Source organism: Histoplasma capsulatum (assembly GCF_000150115.1).
Source record: "Histoplasma capsulatum G186AR genomic scaffold supercont2.1, whole genome shotgun sequence".
NCBI classification, from domain to species: Eukaryota; Fungi; Ascomycota; class Eurotiomycetes; order Onygenales; family Ajellomycetaceae; genus Histoplasma; species Histoplasma capsulatum.
Window position 1 is genome coordinate 3,564,455 of NW_025544801.1, and position 22,684 is coordinate 3,587,138.

The following is a 22,684-nucleotide window of genomic DNA, read 5'->3' on the forward strand; positions in this document are numbered from 1 at the left end:
GTGTCGTCTCAAGGCCCGAATAAGGAATCCAAGGAGGACCATCCGAAAAGTTCGGTTATGGTTGGAGGCGTAGCCAGATTCCGTGAACTAAGTCCCTCTCGCCAGGATGGGACCCTCAGGTTTTTCATTTACACCAGTGAGTCGAATATAAACATTGCATTCCAATCAAAAAGTGCGACGTCTGGTGTAATAGTGGAGTATTTCATCGCTTGCTTTGATAACCAATAACCATTTTCGACAAAATTAGTCCGGTTCGGGTTTTCCATGGCGGTTCTCAGTTTTGATGCAGCGTTGCCCGACTCGTCAATCCTGGGCTAAAATCATCCGAACGTAGGACCTTTGTGTTTTTAACTTCGAGAATGGCGGATGTCGAGGGTCTGGTTGCCGCTGCGATACACCCATCGCAAATCAGTTCGACAATCGCGACTTGAAGCCACTTCACCCCTGCAGTCAAGGATTCCGGAGGATAGAATTTCATTTGCCACGATATTGACAGGGTGGAGGAGATATAGTAATGCAGCCCGAAGGACATCAGCTTCTGTATGAAGAAAGTGGCCTGGTTCGGTCTGCGGCATGCGCTCCGCTAGGCGTTTAGAATTCAGTGCAAGCTTGCTCCGAGCATTGCTCAGGCGGCTGGGGCTTCCTGTGAATTTGTTGACTTCGCAGCGGAGGTAATTTTTCTGTAATTATCTTTAACGGGGGTAGATGGTAGGTTATCGAGCTGCAGCCTAAACGCCTCGAGAATAGTGGAGGGTGGCATGTTGAAAATTGGGGATCATAAATGCGAAAGCTGATAGTTTCTTGTGTCTTGCGGGGATCTCACCACTGGCCGTGGGCTTGGGGGATTTTACGTGACTGTCAAGGGGAATAAAATATGTGGGATGGTTATGTGTTATGGAACGTATATACGCGTAACCACGTGCGGCAGGGCTGCAGCCTGGGCAACATTGTTACAAAAAGCTCTCAGACCCGTATTGGGGGAAGGCACGCAGCCGGGAGTCGTTGGTTTGATGGGAGTGTATTGATAAGTGTGGCGGCTGAGGCATATATGTGCGGTGCGCTAGTCCGTGATAGGCAGCCTAGGGCCAACAAATAACACGCTAGTTACTAATTATGATTTTTCCGCTAACCACTCGTAGTTAATCAATCCTCCACTCCACTCCATCCATGATCATCATCATCATCATTCCAGCAACACTTCGAGGCAGCGGGGAGAAGAACCTACGCCTGGCATCTCCAGCGAAATGCCCATACGCATATACGAATAGCGATGCAATAATATCACTCTGGAACACGGTCCAATGCTACCTCCATTTCTCTCTCATCCATGATCATTCCTTTGGCTGCGATGTCCTGATCGATCATAGAAGCCGACTACCTGGCTTCAAGCTCTCATCGTTTGATTGCGCACCATGAGCAACCGCAGTCCCGTTCTCCGCCGTGCAGATGTGATCTTTCCCATGCCGCCAGAGTCCCCCAATCCTGTTGCTGCAAGCGATCACTTTGTACGGCCGGGTTCCTCCAGCAGCGATACCTCGTCTAATTCGTCCAATCTCACCTCTCTCAATTTGACCAAGCGCACCTTGTACGGGGTGAAACCTTCGATAACTAGCCCTCGAAAACTGTCAGCAAGCGCCAATAACAGTAACACTTCTCTTCCCAATTTTTCACGTCCATCAGCGCCTCACATGCCACCAAATGATCCATTATCCGAAAAAGCACTTCCTCTACCCCCACCTCCGGAATTCCAGAACCACAGACCGCGCCAGCACTCACAGGGTTTCTTTGAACCGTCTCTTCCCACTGCCTCATTATCCGAACAAACACCCGTTACTATGGCGAACTTGTCAGCCTCTCAAATAGCTGCCCAAGCTGCTATGCAACACCAGGCAAGTTCGCGCCACCTGCGGAATCGGTCACAGCCGAGTAGGCTTCCCCAGGATAATGTAGCAAGAAAGGGTTCCAAGGAGCACATCCATCACAGCCCTTCAGGACAGCAATACTCGAATGGGTTAGTTGGGGGACGTGCACTTGCGGCAACAACTGCTGCCAATGTTGCATTTCCCAGGAGTCCAGGCTTCGTGCCTTCGTCACCAAATGTCGATTATACCTCCTCAGAGAGTGGGCATAAGCAGAAGGGGGAGAAGTCTAAGATTAAAATATTTTCAAAACCGAAACATATTGGCCTATCAAGGGACAAGGATGGAGATAAAAACAAAGCTCTGCAGTCTCCTAATAATCATCTGCCCTTACCAGGCCCAAGTGGCCTGTCACGAATGGTGAATGCCTCCGCGTCTAGCCTTAACGAATCTTCCACTTCCGCCAACTCCTCGATATACAACCTAACAAATTCGTCTGCAACAACCGTGGTGCTTGCCGACCGACCGGCAGCAGGTGAAAGGGAGAAGGATAGGGATAAAGACAAGGCGCATAAACACCACTTTTTATCACGACAAAAGTTAAAGTTGAAAGACAAGGATGACCATTTCAACCTTTCCCTATCCTCAGCATCAAGCAATTCTAAACCCTTAGATCCTAGTGCTCCTCAGTCACTCTACTCCTTCACGCCACAATCGCCGTCGACGACGGCCTTCGCTAAATCGAAGAGTGGGCTTGACTTGCGTCATGGAGGTCGAGCGCTACGAGAGAAGAAAAAGGAAGAAAAAGCCTCTGCCGCCGCTGCCCATGAGATCGGACATCGAGACACAGATGAACGGACGATTAACGGAGCACTCGGCACTAGCTCGTCCTCTGTTTATGGCGGCCCTGGCAACACAGCTCCGAATGTATACGGCGGGGAGACTTCTTTAAAAGAAACTTTGCAAGGCTTTGGCCTCCATAACATGGCTCCAGAAGACGCATGGGACTTTCTAAAGGCAAAGCTTTTGGTTCTGTTCGAAGGGGAAGATGTTCGCGTTGCTCTAGAAGACCTGAACAAACTTGTTTCTATCCATATACAACAGTGCGTGATGAAACATATACCCTCTGTCGTAGTGGAGGATTTGCGGGACCTACTGCAAACTGGCTTTAGCTCCTTAAGTCACTCGCTTCATCCGGCTCCAGACGAGCGCGTTGTACCGCACCTCGTTGAGATGTGGGTTTTGGTATTTGGAGTGGTACTTCCCTTTATCCAAGCTGTCTTTCTTCCTTTAGACCTGGAGTTCAAAGGGCGCGGGTCGATCATGACTCCTCGCGAAGCAAAAGAGTTTTGGGGTGCATTACCCAACGGCGAATCCTCAAACAGGTCTATGGGCGATGAACTCGATGTCCGTACCATAGTGCTCATCTCCTTCCGCGACAACGTTATTATCCCCCGCTACGAAATGTTAAAAACAACCTTCTCGCGCCTCAGCCTTGAAAGCATCCATGTGAATGTCCGTGCTCTCAGCACGACTCCGACCAGTCGACCGAGCACCGCATCAGCCCTCGACTCCGGTTTTGGAAGCTACAACTCCCAATCCTCCACCCTCCTCAGCGCCGCTGGCAGTTTCTCCTCTGATTCCGTTGTCGCCTCCATGTCCCGCAGTCGCGCTGCATCCAACACCTCAAACCCCGAATATGTTTCCACATCGTCATATACATCCATGTCCCCACCACAGGGCTCCACCCTCAATCCAACCCTACAATCCCTCCCGTTACGCACTACTTCCACATCTGCAGATCCATCACATCTCATCACCGAAACTGCTGGCCGCATGCTCCAATGCATCAGTGTGCTAGCCAGTGTACAAACCGACGACGAAGCGCAGGAGAAGATTGATACCCTCAGTAAAGCTCTCAAGCACAACTGGCTTGGCCGGGGTCGGACCGGCCGGGACCGTCGAGGCTTTGTTGGCACCAAGATCCGCGCCGTAGTTCCCCGAAAGGAAAGTGATGATACACCGTCTCGTTTTCTCCCTTCTAGCAATGAGAGCGACAGTGGCGATGATTGAATGGAGGAGAGAAATTGTGTGGCCGTAGCATTTGGGAGTGGCTGTTTTAACCACACTTCTTTTCCTTTGTTTCCCTCTATACTCTTTATGTATTTGCTGCTGGGCAGCGTACGGGATATCTGGAGCGAAAGGTCCAATGAATAACGGAAATGACATGTATGGAAATATCATCTGGTTTTGTTTTGTTTGATTCTGACTTTGATATCTGGATGGGCGGGGTGGGGGGACAGGGGGTTGGGTTGTGTGTTTCAGTTGGTCCGGAGCATCTTTTCTCAGTTTTTTGACCTTGACCATATATATATCCTTTGCTTTGGCTGAGTGGGATCTGACATCTGTTTAGAATTTAGCAGGGGCCATCGGCCTCTACGGTTCTTCTTGTTGCCATTTAGTTTTTCTTCTTTTTTCTTTTCTTTTTTTTTTTTTTGATTTCTATGACTGTGTTTTATCACATGAATACCATACGGTCTGTTGGGGCCTGATGAACTGGTTATTTATCCGGACGTGACCTCTCTTGGGGGTTTTGTCTTTCATGTCATCGTTCAGCCCGTCATTTGGCTGGTCACCAAGATGCACATGCGCCCGGACGGAGGTTAACAGTGATTTCCTTTTATATATATATATATATATCGCTCGCTATCGCTTTTACCGTAAAGGGACGTATGGTTCCGTAGGTACACTACTTTCCAAAGTGGGAATTGTATATCCCATCCAGCGAGCTAATCAGTCAAATATTACTGACTTAAAACAATCGATATCCCACTCGTACATATACGTATCACACTACATTGTTGTTTCTAAAAGGCCCCAAACTCATTCCCCAAAATTCTTCTCCACTGCCATGGAACATCTTAAACAGCCATCTGTTGGGGGTGGGTTGGGGTGGGGTTCGGTAGCGAGTTTTAGGCTTTAGGGCTGTGAAGTTCTTTTGGTCTTTGCCGTGCAACATTGCGAAGTCAGGGGGAGATTTTTCGTCACTCATTATTTGGACTTTGCTTTCGGGCTGGGTTCCTTGGGGATTGCCGGGCATGCCGTATTTGTGTCTGAGATTGATGCATCGGGAATACATACTGCCTCTAATTGGGAGAGGTCGATGTTTAACAGCATAACAAATCCTTTTTTTTTTGCGCTTTTCTTAGAAAATCCAAGTGGGATGTTTTATTCTCAGAACAAGATGCTTGGGCTGAGTATGCATATTGTTTTCCTGATTAGACGAAACGGGAACTTCATCCATTGATACGTATCGAGATCGGCACGCGGTAGTGTTTCCTATATACTCTGTATTCACACCTGAGCTGCCGTATGTATCATCCCATGTCAATGTGCCAGGTGAATATAAAAAAGAACGGACATGTATCCCTTCTTAAAAATCCTGTTTCCAAGGTGCTGGAATTGGGTCATCCTCCCGTGCCCTAATGGCAAACGTCATGAGAGCGCTCACGTACGATAAATAACTAACCTGTCAAGACGTATATCAGTGGATAGACTTTGTAGAGAACGAGGAGAAGGTGCAGGTCATGGCGACCGGTAAAAATAACCGACAAGTAGTGACTGGTCCAACTTTAGCGGCGTCTATGCCGCAAGGGGATATCGGAGGTATGGAAATTCGAAGAGGGGAGAAGAGACCAGCATATAATGATAGAAAAGTTATGAAAGTGAATGTTCGAAGTAGAAGCCTAGGGGTCGAAAACAAGAGCATCGACATAAAATTGAGAAAGGGATACCAACCACAGGCAACTGTAGAATATCATCCGCGAACACACAGGGTGTATAGCTTGCCCCTTCTTATCCCCTCCATTTCTGAAGTGTTGTATGAACTTCACTGTTGGAGTGAAAGTGTACTGGCCTCTGCCACAAGCAGCTAGTTGTTCAGAAAGTGATGTGTTCTTGCTGAAACATGGAAAATAGCAAAATCTCAGTAGAAATTTGTTCCTACACAGATTACAAAATCACTGACACACAATTTAACTGTGCAAAGATTCTAAATCAGAACATTTCTGCAAGAGAAAGTGAGAGTTTGTAGACAGTTCACCCCCCTTTCTCAACAACCCAACAGAATCTACTTGTCTGGCTGTTCTGTTTTGTTTCTCTCTTCCACTGTCTCCTCTCTTGACCTTCCCTCCTCTTTGCTTCTTTGAGACTCCTCATCAACTCTCTTCAGGGATTGATCCTATCCCATTTTCTCTCTTACTCCCTCACTCTCTGCATCACTTCAACCACATCAATACTCCTTCAACTTTCCTGGGAGTTGTCTGAAGTCAGGTTGCTCCTCAGTCCTCCCGTTTCAATTACCAATATAGTCTCCTTTCTTCTTCCTTCACAAACAACCCCAACAACCCAACAACACTTCAGCCTGGCTGGTGCCTATCTACCACGACAGCTAGAAAGCTTGCTTGAGATAGCGCCGTGACAATAGAGAATCACTTCCGTAACCGAAGCATTCATTTCACGAAACAACACACAATGTCTAACTTCGCTTCCACCAATGATATCGAGGGCAATGATGAACTGAAGCTCGAATATTTTTCCGATGGCGAAACCAACGGCGATGAGATGAAGGTGATCAAACAAGAGGACCTTGAAAATGGGAATACCGCAAGTGGGAACGGCGAAAAGGTAAGTTTTTGCGTAATTGGATGCAAATGATCAACCCGACTCAATCAGTTTCAGAGAGTGTGCTCTGTCGCCACTGCACTCTGTCTTCACTTTTCTCTTTTGTGAAGAGCCTAGCTAACCCTTTCATCTCCCGTGGAAAGACCAAGACAAATGGGAAAGCCACTACCACCCCACGCAAGCGTGGTCGAAAGACAGCTACTGACAAGGCCAACGGCGATGGCGATGGCGAGGGCGAGGATGAATCTCCAACCAAGAAACAGCGCACTCCGGCTAAGGGCAGCAAAGGGGCCGCATCTGGGGAGAAGGCGAAGGTCGGCGCACGCGCCATGCCTACTTCATACGAGAATGCAAGCCCCGAAGACAGGATGCTGCTCCGCATGAAGGACGAGGAGAATAAATCCTGGGGCGAGATCCGCCAGGCGTGGGAAGAGATGACTGGGGAGAAGGTTGGAGGGAGCACTCTCTGTGGACGCTATGGTCGTATCAAGGCCAATTTTGTGGTCTTCACGCCAGAGGACGTACGTCTCATTACTCCTTAAACCCCTTGCTTTATTGTTCAATGGCACATGGTGCATAGTGCATGTAACCGGACCACAATGCAATTTTTCCTTGTTACTGATGGCGCTTTTCATATATACAGGAGGAGCGCCTGCTCCGCTTCAAGAGAGAGATCGAGGAGAAATTCGAAAACGACAAATGGCGTAGTGTTTCTGACGCCATTGGCGCCGCTGGTGGGAAAAAATACCCACCTGCCGCCGTCCAGAAGAGGTTCAAGGAATTGAATAAGAACATGTCCAGAATGGAAATTGGACTTAAGGAGGAGAACCACGCAGAGGACTCCGCCTAATTTTAACAACACGGCATCCCCCTTCCTCCAATGTTACTCCAGTCTATGAAATAGGCTGGTGATAGAATGGAAGCTTTGAAGGTGGTTCTTGATTTTTTTTCTTTTCTAGTAATTGCTTCTCGATTGCTTCCAGGCTGCAGCTTCGCGACTGGAGGTGTGAAGAGGATTCAATGACTATTTATTTGATGGATAGGTAGTTTTGTGCAATGGCCATCAGTGAAAATAGATCTTCTATCTTTTGTATTTCCTGGATGGTAAAAATGTCAATTGGAAAAGTTGTCTTTTCTTTTCTTTCTCTTCTCTTTTTTTTTTTCAACACCACTTGGCGGTGCTCTTCTCCCAATTAAAAAAAAGCAAAATGATAATATCCGTTCATTCGGCCTCCCGACTGGCCGTGACTCTCGAGCTGCCACCAACGCAAGAGAGCCAATTCGCCAACTGGGGACAAGGATGCCGTGTAATACAAGATGTCGACCTGGCGGCTGTTTTGGTAGTGCATGGGCCGAAACTTCACCGCCGCGCCCATTTGCTCCAGCCGACAAACTCCGTGCATGCAGCGGCAGGCCACACAATTGACCCGCATCTGATGCCGATCAGATTGGCTCTGGCATGGCCGAGAGCGCAGAAGAATCAAAGAAATTAGCCATACATACATTGCCAGCAAACCTGGAGCAACTTGTTCTTTACCCGGACACATCATATCGGTGTCAGTATCGCCTTGATTAAAAAAAAGTTCTAACAGAGGAAAATCGAGACAGTCAGTCGCCTAGAGTGTAGGATCCTCTGCTGTTCAGAAAAGAAACCAAGCTCGCATTCCATACATCGCATAAGTCACAGCACATTGTAAACGCGAATGGTATCTCGTGTGATCGCTTCTCTACAGACCAGTTCGGGAGTATAAACAACAGTTGGAGCCATCAGCACCCGTAAATACAGAGATAGGGGATATATGAAATAGGAATACGATTCCAGGCCAGCGGGATGGGGCGAATGTGTTCACACGAGATTCTCGAGGACTGTTGGGATCTTGCACAACATTAGTGTTGCAGTGCGCTTTGGGGGGTAACAAGATTTAAAGTGTGAGTCTGGCCATCTGCACATTGCTGGGGGAATGTGACAAGGCCATACCGCGAAGATATGGGAATACCGGTGTGAGAGAGGTGGAATTGTCCTTTTAACGTTGAACGATGAAGACAGCCGCCATTCCGCATTGGGCCAGCCCGAGAACAGCTTCAGTTAGCGGGAACTTGAGCTTGATCGGGATCTAGCAGACTGTGAGAATTACGAATTCTGAATGGAAGCAGAAGAAGGAAAGGAAACTTTTTCCCCCAGGTGCTGGCGGAAGAAGCATGAAGTAACTCCATGTCACCCCTTTGTACTCGCCAAGCGTATCCAGCGCACAGGTGTACCTCCATGTGACACGCTAGTACCTACCGACCTGTGCCTGCGAGCTCCATACCAAACGGGACATCGCAACCTTCGGATCGCCTCCAAGAAGCACCATCAAGCAGGTTTCGGGCTCCCCAGGCAGAGCGGGAGAGTTGGTTCCCCCCAAGGCGAGAGGCATGAGCCCATCCAAATGCCATCTCTGAATTGACTGCAGCCTCCTCCGTTCCCCTAAATGTGTGTCATTGGCTAGGCCTCACGCCTGATTCCAATTCTCCCGGCCGCTAAGACTTTAAAACGTGTGGAACTCGCTGGCGTTTGTCCACTCAGCGACGACCGAGCGCCACTCGCTGCGTTGCTGGCGGCACCACGACTCAAACGAGCTGGATTCCAGATCCTGGCAACCTGGCAAGCGACCAGCCCAGCTGCATGCGGGATTCGCCCTGTCCAGTCATCTCTGCTCCATCACATCCACCCTCAACTTGCCCAGTAAACCCCCGGTCGAGATACCGCCTGCCAGTGCCAGCTCTCCCCGACATTCCTCCTGCGTCCACCCCGGTTCCCGAATCGCTTCTTACCAGGCAACCATCGGCTCTGGGCTGGCTATCTTGGTGTCCCCGATTCCGCTTGACAATTCATCGCTCGTTCCATCGACGGAGGTTCCTTGTGCCTTGTTGGTGGCTGATGTCGTGGCTGCTGCCTCAGACCTTTGAAGGAAATATAAAAAATCGGTGCGTGGTCCCCTTCAAGAGAATGAAGCCCGGTTGTCTCATTCAGATCCAATTTTGTACTCCTTGGTCATCCTGAAATCTTCGGCCGTTGTTGTATCCATCCATTCACCCTTTTACTTGCCTCATTAACCCTTTTTGCCCTCACCGCTCTCCGCAAGTCTTTTCAGGTTAGATCCTTCGCCAACAATTTTCTATAATATGATTCCCAGATCCCGTTCCCTCTCCGTTGGTTGTTTAACTCACTACCTTAGAGACCTTTTTTTTTTCGGGATTTTAGTTTATCATAGTTCCCACGATCCGTTCGTCTTTCTTGCCTCTGACATCTGACAGATAGTCCTTTAGCTCTTGCTCTATAGATGCCGGTTCCTCCAACAGAAGAGTCATCCAGAAAGAACCCCGACCTATTATCCTCCCCAACTACTCGTACAACGCAGCAATCTAACTCTGACTCGGATTCCCGTGACCCCAGCACAACCCCCGTTTTCACTCCCTCCTCCCCTTCTCCCTCAGGCTCCCCGCGACAGACAGAGAATATCCAGGACGAGATACTTTTACACACAATGTCTGACCAGGTAGCGTCGTCGTCTGGCAAAACCGATGCTGCGCAGACTAAGCAAGATGTGGATGGTTCTCCAGAGACAAACGCAAAGACTGAATTGAAACTGTCTCCGGCGCCTCCAGACTCGGCTCCGAAGAAAACTTCCTGCAAAAAGCATACCAGCGTGAAAGCCAATGCTCAGAAGAAGCAAAAGGACAAGAAAAAATCAAAGAAAGCCAAGGATTCCTCAAGCAGTGATAGTGACGATTCTTCCTCGTCAAGCTCCAGTTCCTCGTGTTCGGACTCTTCAGATTCAGACTCAGAATCGTCCGACTCGGATTCTCATAAGAAGAAGAAGAAGCGTGCCAAAGAGAAGGAGAAGAAGAAGGCGAAGTCTCGGAAACAAGCTCCCTCTGACGATGACGAGTCGGAAAGCACTGAAGAGGAGTCGGAACCCGATGACAAACATACCAAGAAACAGAAAAAGGCCAAAACCAAAAAGAAGCCTAAGAAATCCCGAAAGACCCAGGAAGATGAATCTGAGGAAGAAAGTGATGTTGAGTCTTTGGAAGAGCAGCTTCGAGCTACCCAGCAGAAGCTAGCGGCTCTCCGCCTGAAGCAAAGTAAGTGTTGTCAACAAGGCTCTACCGCTCAGAGCAGAAACCCTCCCCCCCTCTCTCGGGTTGCTGGTTGCTAATTCTTACACAGGTTCACAACGTACTCAGCTGAAGAGCAAGTCCAAAAAACGAAAGCGTGCATCGAAAGTTGCCTTCAAGCGTGTGGATGAACGTAAGGACCCTATCTTCCCTACAACCCCCCAACGAATGCTTGGCGGCTACGTGCTGATAACTGTGTTATATCCAATGTAGTTTGGGATGACACCATACATAATTATAAGCTCACAGAAACTGTTGATGATCCTGACGCGAACGAATGGGACCAGTATATTTTTACCGTGCGTCGAAAATTCGACTGGGAGAATAAATACACCGACACAGTGGTAGACATCAAGAGCAAACCCCTCCGTGACGCTCTCGCGCACGTCATGGACGGTGTAAAGGGCGTTTCGTTAGTGCAGGAGACTCCTGTCGTTGATCCAAACATGCTGTTTTTGTACCTGGAAGAGTCTCGAGAGTACGTCAAGGAATTGAAGGCCCTTGCGAAATCGGAGAAGAAGAAGAAAGCCAAGCGACTAGCTGCGACTAAATCTGCTCACTTGAAGGTGCTAGTGAAATATCTCGACAACGACTACGCTGAAACGAAGAAAACCTTGTATCCCCTCCTAGAGTCGAACATGATTACCTTTGATCTTTTATGGGCCATTTTCAAGCCGAACACCAATGCATATACTCCAACTTATTCCAACCCCGACGAACCTCGTGCTTTCAAAATCGAATATGCTAGCAAGGAGAGCTCTTTCATGAAGGGACAGTGGTATGAAATTGAGGGACGATATCTCGAGTACGACGGCAAATCATTCGGGATGGGCACTATGTCGGTTGAAGTTGAATCATTCAAGGGATCCCGCAAGATTTCTAGCCTTGCTTGTTATCCATTGAAGTATCATCGAGACCCAGAAGGCTTGAAAGCGAAGCTTGTGGAACGCGGTAAAAAGTTCGTAGCCCTCCAGGGTGTGAACTACCGTTTCCACAAGGGCATGGCTTTCTACAAGAAGAAGCGATCGATTATCAAGGTCAATATCAATGGGCGTGTCATGGTTGATCCTGCCATCCACCGCCGAATCAATCCAAACTATCCCATCAGCACTGTGAAGCCAAAAGATCCGGACTTAGTCGACGAATCCGAGTATGAAAGCGGATCTGATGATTGTTGCTGTTGTACTGGGTCCGGATCCGAGTCAGAGCACGGATCGAAGGACGACAGTCCCAAAATGAGACTGAAATTAGTTAAAGATAAAGACGGTTCCCCACATATCGTCCAGGTTGAATGTGATGAGGACGGTGAGGAAATCGTCAACGAAGACCTCGACAAGATTGCCGGAAAGGACCAAGCGGGGGAGAAATTTGAATTTTCCGACGAGGAGCTGCTGATCGCCAGCCCTGTTGTTCTTGGGTTTGCTTTCAGCGAGAAATTGTGGTTGGAGTTCACCGTCTCCGGTATGAATGAGATCGAGTGGAATTCCGGTGCCTTCGACTCCCTGGTCCTTCCCGATAATCAGAAGTCGATCGTCAAAGCACTCGTAGAATCCCACACCTTCCACGCCGCTGAAAACATTGATGACGTGATCCAGGGTAAAGGCAAGGGTCTCGTAGCAGTCCTCCATGGCCCACCGGGAACGGGTAAAACTCTCACGGCAGAAGGCATTGCAGAACTTCTCAAACGCCCACTCTACATGGTTAGCGCTGGCGAACTAGGGACGGATTCACGAACCCTGGAAGGGGAGCTAAATAAAATTCTGGACATCGCACACTCATGGGGAGCCGTTCTACTCCTTGATGAGGCCGATGTATTCCTCGAGAAGCGCACCATCCACGATATCCACCGCAACGCGCTGGTCAGCATCTTTCTCCGCCTCCTCGAATACTTTCAAGGGATCTTGTTCCTGACGACCAATCGCGTCGAGACGTTTGATGATGCGTTCCAGTCACGGATTCACGTTGCGCTCCGATATGGCGACCTGACACAAAAGGCCAAGCGGACAGTATGGAAGATGTTCCTCGATAAAGTTAGAGTTAAGGAGGGCGTTGAGGTAGTCCCCTTCACGGAGGCGGACTACGACTCTTTATCCAGACGTAACTTGAACGGTCGACAGGTAAGATTTTATATCAATATTTATCTGTTTTTTAACTTATTAAGGTATCTGTACGTATCTAACTCTACCGCCTCGTTGGAAACAGATCAAAAATTCCGTCCGCACTGCTCAGGCTCTTGCCTTGAACGAGAAGACCCCACTCTCCATGGAACATATCGCCCGCGTCCTCGATGTAGCTGAGACGTTCGACCAGGATCTTAAAGGCGGAACTGGTTACATAGATGCCATGCGAAGCTATACATAAATATCTACTGGTTTTTTTTTTTGCCTTTCTCTTTTTTTTCAACCCTATCTTATACTCTGTGTCCTTTCTACCACTTCTTCGAATCAAATAATTAGTGAACTTTTTTCCATTTCTTTGCCGTTATTTCCGCTTCATCGGGTTTGTAACAACTAGTTTTACTTTCCTTTCCCCATATTCCTCCTCCTTATCTTATTTTCCCCCCGTGTTTTCATTCTAACTTTTATTCCGAAATATGTCTGATCAATTCAATTTCAAAGCGAATGGGAAAGATGGATTATCTATCTTTGGTGTTAATTTTCATTGAATTTTTTTCTTTCTTTTTTCACCATGATCATGATATGATGATGGCCCCTTCATTGCCCTTCCTGCTTTTCCCTAGTCTTGATTCATAGATCACATTAACTACTACTACATCTGGCCGGGTCCCTTCAGCCTTACAAGATCCCTTGTTTAATTTCCCCATCCATGATTGAACACCCTTCTCCGCTCCAAACCATTGAAACGATGAAGAATAAAAGAGAGAAGATAATCAGAGAATGCAAGACCGCAGATCTCGAAATTTTGGCTCTCATCTATTGAAGTCGAAGTTCCGATATTCCTTCTCCTGCCAAATAGCTTACCTCTGGCACGGTCTACCTGTCCACCTGCTTTGTTTTCCTCTCTTGAGGAGAGGAAATATATAAATTGGCATTTTCTCAGTAGCCGTCGTCACTTGTTTCTTGTCTTCTTTGTTACTCTTCTTCTTCAATCTTCCTTCGTCCCGCTGCTCTCTGCTCTCTGCTCTCTGCTCTCTGCTGCTTTTTTGATTTTGACCCATCTTTGATTCTCACCGCGCAGGACTAATTAATCCTCCTTTTATTGTATTTTATCACGCGAACACCTTGAATAATTTAGTACTTGAACTTCTTTTCAAGGTTAAAGATCTCCAATGCAACCTATACTTAATACATCCATCCTCTTCAATCTTTTTAATTTTCAGAAACCTGGCATCTAGTTATATATCTAATACATTTGGTGGTCCTGGCAGCATCGGAATAGAAATATTTTTATGTCTTTTGATAGATGTGGCCGCTGGCTTGGGGAGGCTTCTGGCAATCTAAGCCAGCATCTCGACTTCACTCGGAAAGCATACATATCTCGAATAGGAGAATACAACAGAATGCCCACCTTTGTTTAGCGTGGAGACTTGAAAACTCCCGCTTGAATTCGAGTACAGATCTATAAATACCGAGTCGCACCACGGCTGAGGAGAAGAAATAAGTTCTCCGAATACCGCCATCACGTATTGTTGGCTCGGAACCCTGGGTTAGGGTTAACAATGATATTAATTTACGGGATGACGTCATATCGAACTCCACTAAACATATCAACGGGTCATAGATACTAGTTCGGTAACAACCGCAGCCCAAGTTTTTTTGTAGCGAACATACAGAACTCGAGAAGGACTTGGTACTAGGGAAGGGCCGGGGAAGGCCCGGAAGTAATCGACTCAGAATATGTTCGAGGGATGATCGGTATAGTGGTACGATGCAGAGCTGCCACAATGCCAGACAGAACACATCTATACCCCCGCCTCCAAATCTTCTGTATGTTTATAATCTCTACACATCGACATATACCAATTAAATAATCGGACCTTGCATTGCTTAGTGATCCCTCTGGCTGCCTTAAAATTCATAGAGGCTGAGCAGGGGAATCCGAGCGAACCGTAGAAGGTTTTCCTCGCAGCTGATGGCCCCGGCCATACTGATCAAACCTAATGTCCAGCCCCCTCTCAGCTCTCACAGGGCCTTCAGAGCCACGGATGTGATCCCGGGAGAGTTGTTGAAGAGTTTCATCCGACATTTGCCCCAGCCACTGTGCTGACCTAGATCCGGTTGTGATACGCTTCGCCGAGATGAGCTCTCCCACCGTTGAGACAATGACTTGATGAGCATCATCGGCCGAGAGAACATCTTCGAATTCGTTGGAGTGCGCCTTTTTCGCTTGCTCAGCCGCCTCTGCGCAAATGGCCAGACACTGTCTGAGGCTATTTCTTTCTTCCTGAATTTGCTCCCACTCCGCTGTTTCCTCCACCTTGACTGTCTGCGACATCGCTTCCAGTCTGGCCTTCAGTCTTTCAGCGTGTTTCTCGAGATCTGAAGATGCGGTCAAAAGTTTCTGCTTGTACTCCTGGAGGATGCAGTTGATGACGTATTTGGACGAACCAGAATTGAAATTGCCAATTGTATCAATCCCCAAGGGTGGAATGAAGGCCGTGGGGTTTTCAGTCAAAATTTTGGGCTTGAGTTTGTCTATGTGCTCAAGGGCGTCTGTGCAGATTTGGAGACACTGTTGAGTACTATTCCTTTCCTCTTGGATTCGGCTCCACTGCACACTATCTTCATGCTCCATCTTGGCTCCCTTGGGAATAAATGAGTCAAGCTTGTTTTCAATGTCCTGAAGATGATCCTCAAGATCAGAGGTCGTGTTTGCTATCATATCTTTATACTCAATAAGGAAGGCGGCAGTATATTTTGATCTGCGACTACAAGCCATATCGTCAGCCTGATTGAAAGGGGGGGGAGGGGAGGAAGGGAGAAAGACACACAAAGTCGCATCCGCGATTGCAATATTAATCGTAGATTTGTATCCTGCCAACATCCATCTAAATCGCTCGATGTCTTCTCCCATGTATGTCAACTTTGCCCAATCTCGGAAGCTGGTCTTTGAACCCGCCGAATGCGTCACGCATTTGTTGATCACATCTTCGAATTCCTTGCAAGCTTTGCCGCAGCGAAGCAGTGGGAGACTGAGCCCAGCGAGTTCATCCCCATAGGTCACGACTGCTTCTTGAAGGGACTGTAAAATCCTATCAAGAGCCTCCAGCTCCTCCTTCAGCTCCCGAACTGCCCTTTTAGTGCTGCGAAAGCTCTCAACCGCCTGGTACAGTGATTTGCTTGAGTTAAAAGCAAACCCTGCTAGGGTGATGATACCGGAAGCAATTGAGATGGGGTCTGCCATTGGAACCGGGATAGGTTTCTCGAAATCAGGCCAAGGAGGGTAAGGTCCAAGCAAAAGTTGCGGGTTGGGCAGGGGCGGGGAATCAAATGAATTATTCCATTGTGTCTCCAGCACAGTATCTCTCACAAAACCAATCCTGCAAATGCCCCGCAAATGAAATGCACACCTTGCTCGAGGTAGGGGAGTTGGTCCGCTCACTAATGACTTGACAGCCCCGCGCTAAAAGAACATGGGCCAGTCATCTGTGCCTAGAGGCTGGGATTTGAGCTTGTTGCTCACCTCACTTCAGCGAGAAATTTTTACTTCTCTGTGCCAATTTTATCAGGAGAGATTGCTGAGATCTCAACAGCAAGTTTTGAAGTGGTGGATCCTCTAAGTATTACTGTCTCAGCCCTGACTGTTATTACTACTGCTGTGCGGGCAGTGAAGTTGCTCTCTGAAATCATTTCAAGGATCACAATAAACTTTGCATAACTGGGCTTCAAGATGAACTTGAGAATCCGACCAATATGCTGAACACATTGGCATAAGTGACCAAAGCTGAGCTGCCAATGTTGGCACTTCTTTAAGGCCTTGGTGATCAATGCAGCCAAGTATGTCGCGAGCTTGAACAATCAATGACGGGTTTTCGAGGGATTGGACAAAGATCGCAGTTAAGAGAGATGTGATACAACGAGCTTATAGTCACTATTGCAGGCTATAAGCCAATCCCGGTCGGAATAGGCGCCCAGTAAAACTAATCACCTGGGGGAAAAAAAATAAAAACAAAAAGAGAGAGAGACGCACGAACAGCAGACATCCCCGTATTCAACAGATAACAGAACTGATTCAGCAGGCGCACAAATCATGGAGAGAGGTCTGCGGCCAATGTGTATACCTAAACCTGTTGGAGTATGGAGGAACTGGATTCCAGTGTTCGACCAGCACGACTGAGATGATGGTCACAACCAACGGCGATTAGAAGTAATGAACAGAATATCAGGGCGCACCTAGAAAACTGGAAAGCCCGGAGTGTGAGCGATGAGTCCACTGATTATATAAAAGTCAGAACCCTCCTCTTTGTTCCTTTGTTCCTTTGTTCCTGTTGACAAAGTAAGTTAACTCAGGAACTAACTTTGCCTTGAAGAAAGCAAGGCCAAACTCTCCACACTCAACTATATCACAGCTATCGAACCATAAAACACCTCACGGATCCTCCGTCCACCGACCTTGCTAAACCCTCAGTCCCCTATGCTGAAGTCGTTGTGCGCAATAACCCTCTTATCCTGATCAGCTAGAGATTCAAGCTGTGCATGTAGTCCATGCTCGATAAAAGTATCAAAGCGCCTCCTTATGCCGCTGACATGCCAACCCCGAATGTGCTCGCTCTTGTTTCTCAAGCGGGATTCGCAATCTGGCCCTGAGGACCAAGGGGTCCCGAGCCGACAGTACCCATGGTCACATTTACAATGCGCCCATTGCTGTCAAAAGTTAGGATGGTCGAAAATATTAAAGCGTACATACGTTCACACTAGTACATACGTTATGGAATGTATTAGCTTGATTTGGTTATATCAAAAAAGTGTCTACGGGAATGATTCCTGATAGCGGTTGAATAGTTATAAGTAGCATGAAGCAAGCAGATGGAAGAACGGCTAGCAGATTCTCTTATCCCAGAGCTGTTCACTGATCTCTTCTAACAGAGGTGAAGTCAGTGAGTATATATTATATACAGTAAGGAGAAGCTGCTGCGGTAACCAGATATTACGTTCCACATCGACCTTGCTTGGTTGACAAACACCTCCTTAGAAATGTTAAGAAGAGGTCGATTGTCAAGGGATTTGGATGATAGGATATGATCAATATTGTATGAGCCGAGAAGAGGAGGAGGATGGACCCGCAGCTTTATCCTTACGGTCCACATGATGATCACAGTAACAATGGAAACAAAAATGGGTGGATCTACTCAGACATCAACTGGAATTTTGCTATCTAACCGTACAATGGTATATCATGTAATTGTTATCATGCCCGCTGCAAAGTATTCCATCGCGAACGTGCGTTCGAACTCCCAACAACAAAAATAATGGCACCGCATCCTTCATCCACCAATCACTTTTGATGTCTGATCGAAGATATCGCGTCGTTGTATGCCTTGATAATGGGACTGTATAAGCGTTTCGGGTCATGCGGGGTACCAACGATAATTCTTCTATCCTTGGATGGGAATCTACAAAGAGGCTTGACACACTCAAATATTGGAGGAAACTCGGATAAGATATCCTCAAACCCATCCACAGACATGTCGCCTCGCTTACTTCGTGCAATTTTTTGATAGGTCCCAGTGTACCAGTCTCTTAGCGCGCTTTCTTCGGGCTGCCTCTGTAGCTTATCTAACTTTTCCCAACCGCGACGGATACATTGCCAGATAAGCACATAGAAGAATGACTCGAGATCATGCCAATAGGTATGGTCGATATTGAGCAGCACTTCAATTGCCATGAACTCCATTGTGCCAGTCTGATGCCGCGCACCACTTCGCCCGCTTCCAACTTCTTTGGCAAGATCCAAATCAATTAGCATGCCTGAGTGGCCATTGGTCTTCTCAGGATTGGTTATTATTATATTGTTCTCTGAAATATCTCAATGGAGGATGTTTGCATTCAGATAAAGAGACTGATGTGCCTTTATGGCATCGCAAAGTGCTGTGAGTAGCTCTAAATATGATTTGTAGTCATAGATTGGCCGGCGGGTGGGTGATATCACTAGACAAGAGAGGATACAATTGTCATAGAGATCTATGTCATTTCTGTCAAAAAAGGCTTGGCTGGTGCACAGACTCAATGGAGAAAGTTAACTCATTCCCCTGAGTGTCTCTTGACTGTTGATTGGCGGAACGTAATCGCTTGGATGCCTTCATCACCTTGCCTGAAAATTTGCATTTCCTGGAAGATGACTTTCAATGGATATCTAAGTGATACGGCCCAGTGAGTGCCTGAGAGTGAAGTGAGGAGGTTGTGCTGGAGGGTGTTCTTCTGAAATTACAGCGCTTGTCATGGAAGATCAGGCCACTGCGCAAGTCAGAAATGTTGGTGATGGTGCTGTGGCTGATGACCCTTGCAACCCCTTGGACATTTTTCTAATCTGCTAGCTCAAGGAGTTCCACCTCTAGCTGCCGTTTGTCTAACACGACAACAAATGCATGGACAAATCGTCGGGTGGGCTGAGCAATGAAGACTTTACGCACATACAGCTCATCTGCAGCAGGGTTTTTTTGGTCCTGATTTCCCCCTCAGATTTTTTGAGTTCACCAATCACCAAGATGTCTTTCCAGTTGTGGGTGGTTTCTTGCAGCGAGGGACGGACACTGCTAGCCTTCAGAAGGAGGTCGACTTGTCATTCCGCATTTGAGCCAGCAAGATCTGTTTTGCTCTCTGTGGTGTAGTAGATGCTGCGCGATTCGGAGAGGAGATCTTCTTGAAGACGAAACCACCACATGAGGACATCACTCTGTGTAGGGGGATCAGGAAACCGGGCCCAATTACCATCACTGTCTGGGGCCAGCACACATTGACAGATGGCATCTGCTTTACTGCTCCAGTATTTCCCTTCAAAGTATTTGTCAAAGAAGCCCTCAACACCTAGAAATGTGCAGCTACATATCTCCTCAAAGACTCTTCGATCCACCAACTCACGCGCTTGTTCAGAGTCTTTCTGTGCGGATGAGGTGAGTTGGTCGGAGGATGCTTTGCGATGGTTTCACAATCACGGTCCGAAAGTTCAGCCATATGCATGTGATGGATGGGAGGCAAACACAGGAACAAAAAGAAAAGTGTAGAATTGTTACGAACTTGAAGTTATGATATATGCGATAGTATCTGGGAGCATTATGATCCCCGGCTTGATCCCCGGCTTGGCTTCGATGCAGGCACGGTGTGGAGATTTATGTTGGGGGGTTCGGATTGGTTCGTCCCCTCTACTACCAGCATGGCGCTGGTGTGGGGGAGCTCTTTTGCCCCAGTGACCTAACAATTTATACTATCGACGAAGCATCCGCGATCGCGACGGAATGGGTGGACGTTGCCGGCGTCGCGTCTTTCGGAGGAACGGCGGCTATTCCCACTACTTTACAGCTGTGGGGCAGCATTCTCTGGAAGAGGGTGGTCCAATATACTGCTATTTTTCTGACATTTGTATGGGTTAATTGTATACTTCAACCAAGTTTATAAACAAATAATGAGCTGCTGTTATTTTATTTGCACTGTAAATAGCTTCTTACAATCAACTTCCTTTTCCCTTCAGTTATTTTTGTTTAAAAAAAAATAAAAATTATGGGCTGTTTTAACGCTTTCATGTTGGGGCTCCAATTATGATAAATCTTCTATAACTCTTCTAGCCGTCAAAGTGTTGTAAAGCTACATAGATATCATATATCGATCACATGCAAAGCAAAGCACGCTGCCCTAGCTTGGCTTGTATCTGTATATATATATATTCACAATGAACAAACAACAAATAATGCAGACCAAAGAAAGCCTGCTGCCCACACCCTGTGAAATGGGAACCGATCCCGCTTGCTCTGTTAGAAGAAACAAACCCAGATCAACATAAGTACGTAGACAGAGAAAAAGTAAGGAAAAAAAAAGGCTGCGGGAATGAAGGCATACCATCTTTGAGAAATTGATGACCACATATTAGTTTCTTTTTTATTCTTATTTTTGTTCCTAGGAGATTTGTGATTTGAAAACGATTTTTCTCATTAAAATTGTGTTTTAAATTTATCCTTTTAGGAGGTAGGTGGTGTACAGGATGTGTGGAGCTTAGAAGCGTCTAAAAGTAGAACGGGACCGCAGAGTTAAAAAGAAAACTCCGCGGGAAACGGACGGAGGAAGAGAGGGGTGGGAGACAAAGAGGGGGTGAGAAAGGAGAGACAGGTATTAAAAAAAATTATTTCAGTTTCATCGCTTATGGGTTGTTCTTGACGAACTCAACACCCTTAGCAATGTTCTTCTTCAAATCAACCAGGCAGGCATCGACGAGTTTCTGCTCATATGGCGAGACGGCGCCAACGGGCATGATCTCCTCGACACCATTGGGTCCAAGACGGACGTTGGACGCGAAGAAATCGATGCCCTGGTCCTTGTAGAGCGGGCTGTCGACGAACGTGGGTTCGATGACGTCCTTGACGCCCTGGGAGGCTTTGAGCAGACTCTCAGCGAACCGGGCACCGGCCATGGCCATGGAAAGGGTGGCGGAGCCGGCACCATCCTTGGCCTTGACGACCTCGTCGCCGCCGAATTGGATGCGGTTGACGAGGGCGTCGAGTTTCTCGCCGGAGATGTCTCCATGATTGGATTGAGAGACCAGGGGGACGATGGTGACGCCAGAGTGGCCACCGACGACTGTGACCTTCTCGTTCGCAGGGTCGGTGCCCTTGACTTGGGAGATAAAGCGGGAGGCACGGACAACGTCAAGGGTGGTGACACCGAAGAGGCGCTTGGGGTTGTATACGTTCTTGGACTTGAAGACTTCGGCGACGATTGGGACAGTGGAGTTGACCTGCGGGAAATCGGGGTTGGATTATTGAGCATTTTCAAAAGAATGAATATTACACCGCGGAGCGCATAAGCGAAATACGTACGGGGTTGGAGATGACAAGGATGTTAGCCTTGGGAGAGGCCTCGGCAGCAGCTTTGGCTAAGTCACGGACAATGGAGGCGTTGGTGTTGAATAAATCTAAAGTAATAACCGTGAGTCAATCCACCCGTACAATTCGGACAAGGAAAGTGGTAAAACGCGATAATATATTGGGAATAGCATACCATCACGAGTCATGCCGGGCTTGCGAGGAACACCAGCCGGGATGAGGACGATCTCAGAATCCTTCAGGGCCTCCCGAAGGCCAGAGGGAGTAGGGTCATAGCCGGTGACAGTACTGTTTGTGTTGATGTGGCTAAGATCAGCGGCAACACCTGGAGCGGAAAAAAAAAAGGTTAAAAATGAAAGCAAATCAGCATGTGATTCTGTCCAACATCTTGGTAGTAATTCTATTACGATGCTATAGATTTTCCAGCATTGACTTCCCCTTCGTAAGGTCACATGGGTGATGGATGGTGGTGTTCAGTCATACCTGGGCCTCCCCGGATATCGTATAGAGCAAGTTGGGTAACGCGAGGGTTAAGCTTCATCAACAGTGACAATGGCTGGCCAATGCCACCAGCAGCACCGAGGACGGTGACTTTAGAGGCCTATCAGTGAATAGAACAGGTCATCAGCATCAATCCCTTCTTGGGGTTGCATGGGGGATGCAGATATCAACGCGATTTGATGGTGGTTTACCTGGGGCGCGGAGGCAGAGAAAGCCCGGCGCTGGGCAAAGCCAAAAGCTCTTCGTGCGGCAAGCATTGTTGCTGATGGCAGACAAGAAACACAGACAATCAACGAAGAAGATGGCAGCGGAGGAGAATGCGAGTGTGGAGGCAGGAATTGGAGATGTTGAAGCTGGTGCTGAAATCGGCGAGAAAAATGTGCCAGGCCAAGTTCCAGGGTGGCCGAAACCGCAGCGGATCACGGGGCCACGGCTGGAGCGGCAGTTGGCATTAGGTAAGGGGGCGGTGTCGAGTTATAGTTGACTACAC

At 47.7% G+C, this 22,684-nt stretch overlaps 9 protein-coding genes across 9 annotated transcripts; 4 read left to right on the forward strand and 5 right to left on the reverse strand.

The window, feature by feature from the left end:
• Positions 1 to 1,412: 1,412 nt before the first annotated feature.
• Positions 1,413 to 3,932, forward strand: HCBG_01159 (uncharacterized protein; the record flags this gene model as incomplete). Its single annotated transcript, XM_045428209.1, has 1 exon — positions 1,413 to 3,932. The coding sequence occupies one exon, from the start codon at positions 1,413 to 1,415 to the stop codon at positions 3,930 to 3,932; it is 2,520 nt and encodes an 839-aa protein (XP_045292184.1).
• A 429-nt stretch (positions 3,933 to 4,361) lies between these two features.
• HCBG_01160 (uncharacterized protein) lies at positions 4,362 to 4,998 on the reverse strand (the record flags this gene model as incomplete). The annotated part of the gene is made up of 2 exons (XM_045428210.1): positions 4,362 to 4,536; positions 4,712 to 4,998. The coding sequence occupies 2 exons, from the start codon at positions 4,996 to 4,998 to the stop codon at positions 4,362 to 4,364; spliced, it is 462 nt and encodes a 153-aa protein (XP_045292185.1).
• A 282-nt stretch (positions 4,999 to 5,280) lies between these two features.
• HCBG_01161 (uncharacterized protein) lies at positions 5,281 to 5,794 on the forward strand (the record flags this gene model as incomplete). Its single annotated transcript, XM_045428211.1, has 2 exons — positions 5,281 to 5,370; positions 5,408 to 5,794. The coding sequence occupies 2 exons, from the start codon at positions 5,281 to 5,283 to the stop codon at positions 5,792 to 5,794; spliced, it is 477 nt and encodes a 158-aa protein (XP_045292186.1).
• A 598-nt stretch (positions 5,795 to 6,392) lies between these two features.
• HCBG_01162 (uncharacterized protein) lies at positions 6,393 to 7,392 on the forward strand (the record flags this gene model as incomplete). The annotated part of the gene is made up of 3 exons (XM_045428212.1): positions 6,393 to 6,545; positions 6,686 to 7,063; positions 7,186 to 7,392. The coding sequence occupies 3 exons, from the start codon at positions 6,393 to 6,395 to the stop codon at positions 7,390 to 7,392; spliced, it is 738 nt and encodes a 245-aa protein (XP_045292187.1).
• Positions 7,393 to 9,865: 2,473 nt separating this feature from the next.
• HCBG_01163 (uncharacterized protein) lies at positions 9,866 to 13,064 on the forward strand (the record flags this gene model as incomplete). The annotated part of the gene is made up of 4 exons (XM_045428213.1): positions 9,866 to 10,670; positions 10,756 to 10,836; positions 10,917 to 12,820; positions 12,906 to 13,064. 4 exons carry the CDS (start codon positions 9,866 to 9,868, stop codon positions 13,062 to 13,064), a joined length of 2,949 nt encoding a protein of 982 aa, XP_045292188.1.
• A 1,618-nt stretch (positions 13,065 to 14,682) lies between these two features.
• On the reverse strand, positions 14,683 to 16,406 carry HCBG_01164 (uncharacterized protein; the record flags this gene model as incomplete). The annotated part of the gene is made up of 2 exons (XM_045428214.1): positions 14,683 to 15,591; positions 15,655 to 16,406. The coding sequence occupies 2 exons, from the start codon at positions 16,065 to 16,067 to the stop codon at positions 14,739 to 14,741; spliced, it is 1,266 nt and encodes a 421-aa protein (XP_045292189.1).
• A 1,752-nt stretch (positions 16,407 to 18,158) lies between these two features.
• HCBG_01165 (uncharacterized protein) lies at positions 18,159 to 18,629 on the reverse strand (the record flags this gene model as incomplete). The annotated part of the gene is made up of 1 exon (XM_045428215.1): positions 18,159 to 18,629. One exon carries the CDS (start codon positions 18,627 to 18,629, stop codon positions 18,159 to 18,161), a length of 471 nt encoding a protein of 156 aa, XP_045292190.1.
• An 813-nt stretch (positions 18,630 to 19,442) lies between these two features.
• HCBG_01166 (uncharacterized protein) lies at positions 19,443 to 19,934 on the reverse strand (the record flags this gene model as incomplete). The annotated part of the gene is made up of 2 exons (XM_045428216.1): positions 19,443 to 19,792; positions 19,898 to 19,934. 2 exons carry the CDS (start codon positions 19,932 to 19,934, stop codon positions 19,443 to 19,445), a joined length of 387 nt encoding a protein of 128 aa, XP_045292191.1.
• Positions 19,935 to 20,783: 849 nt separating this feature from the next.
• Positions 20,784 to 22,558, reverse strand: HCBG_01167 (malate dehydrogenase; the record flags this gene model as incomplete). Its single annotated transcript, XM_045428217.1, has 5 exons — positions 20,784 to 21,605; positions 21,688 to 21,782; positions 21,869 to 22,018; positions 22,177 to 22,294; positions 22,386 to 22,558. 5 exons carry the CDS (start codon positions 22,449 to 22,451, stop codon positions 21,012 to 21,014), a joined length of 1,023 nt encoding a protein of 340 aa, XP_045292192.1.
• Between the last annotated feature and the right edge of the window lie 126 nt (positions 22,559 to 22,684).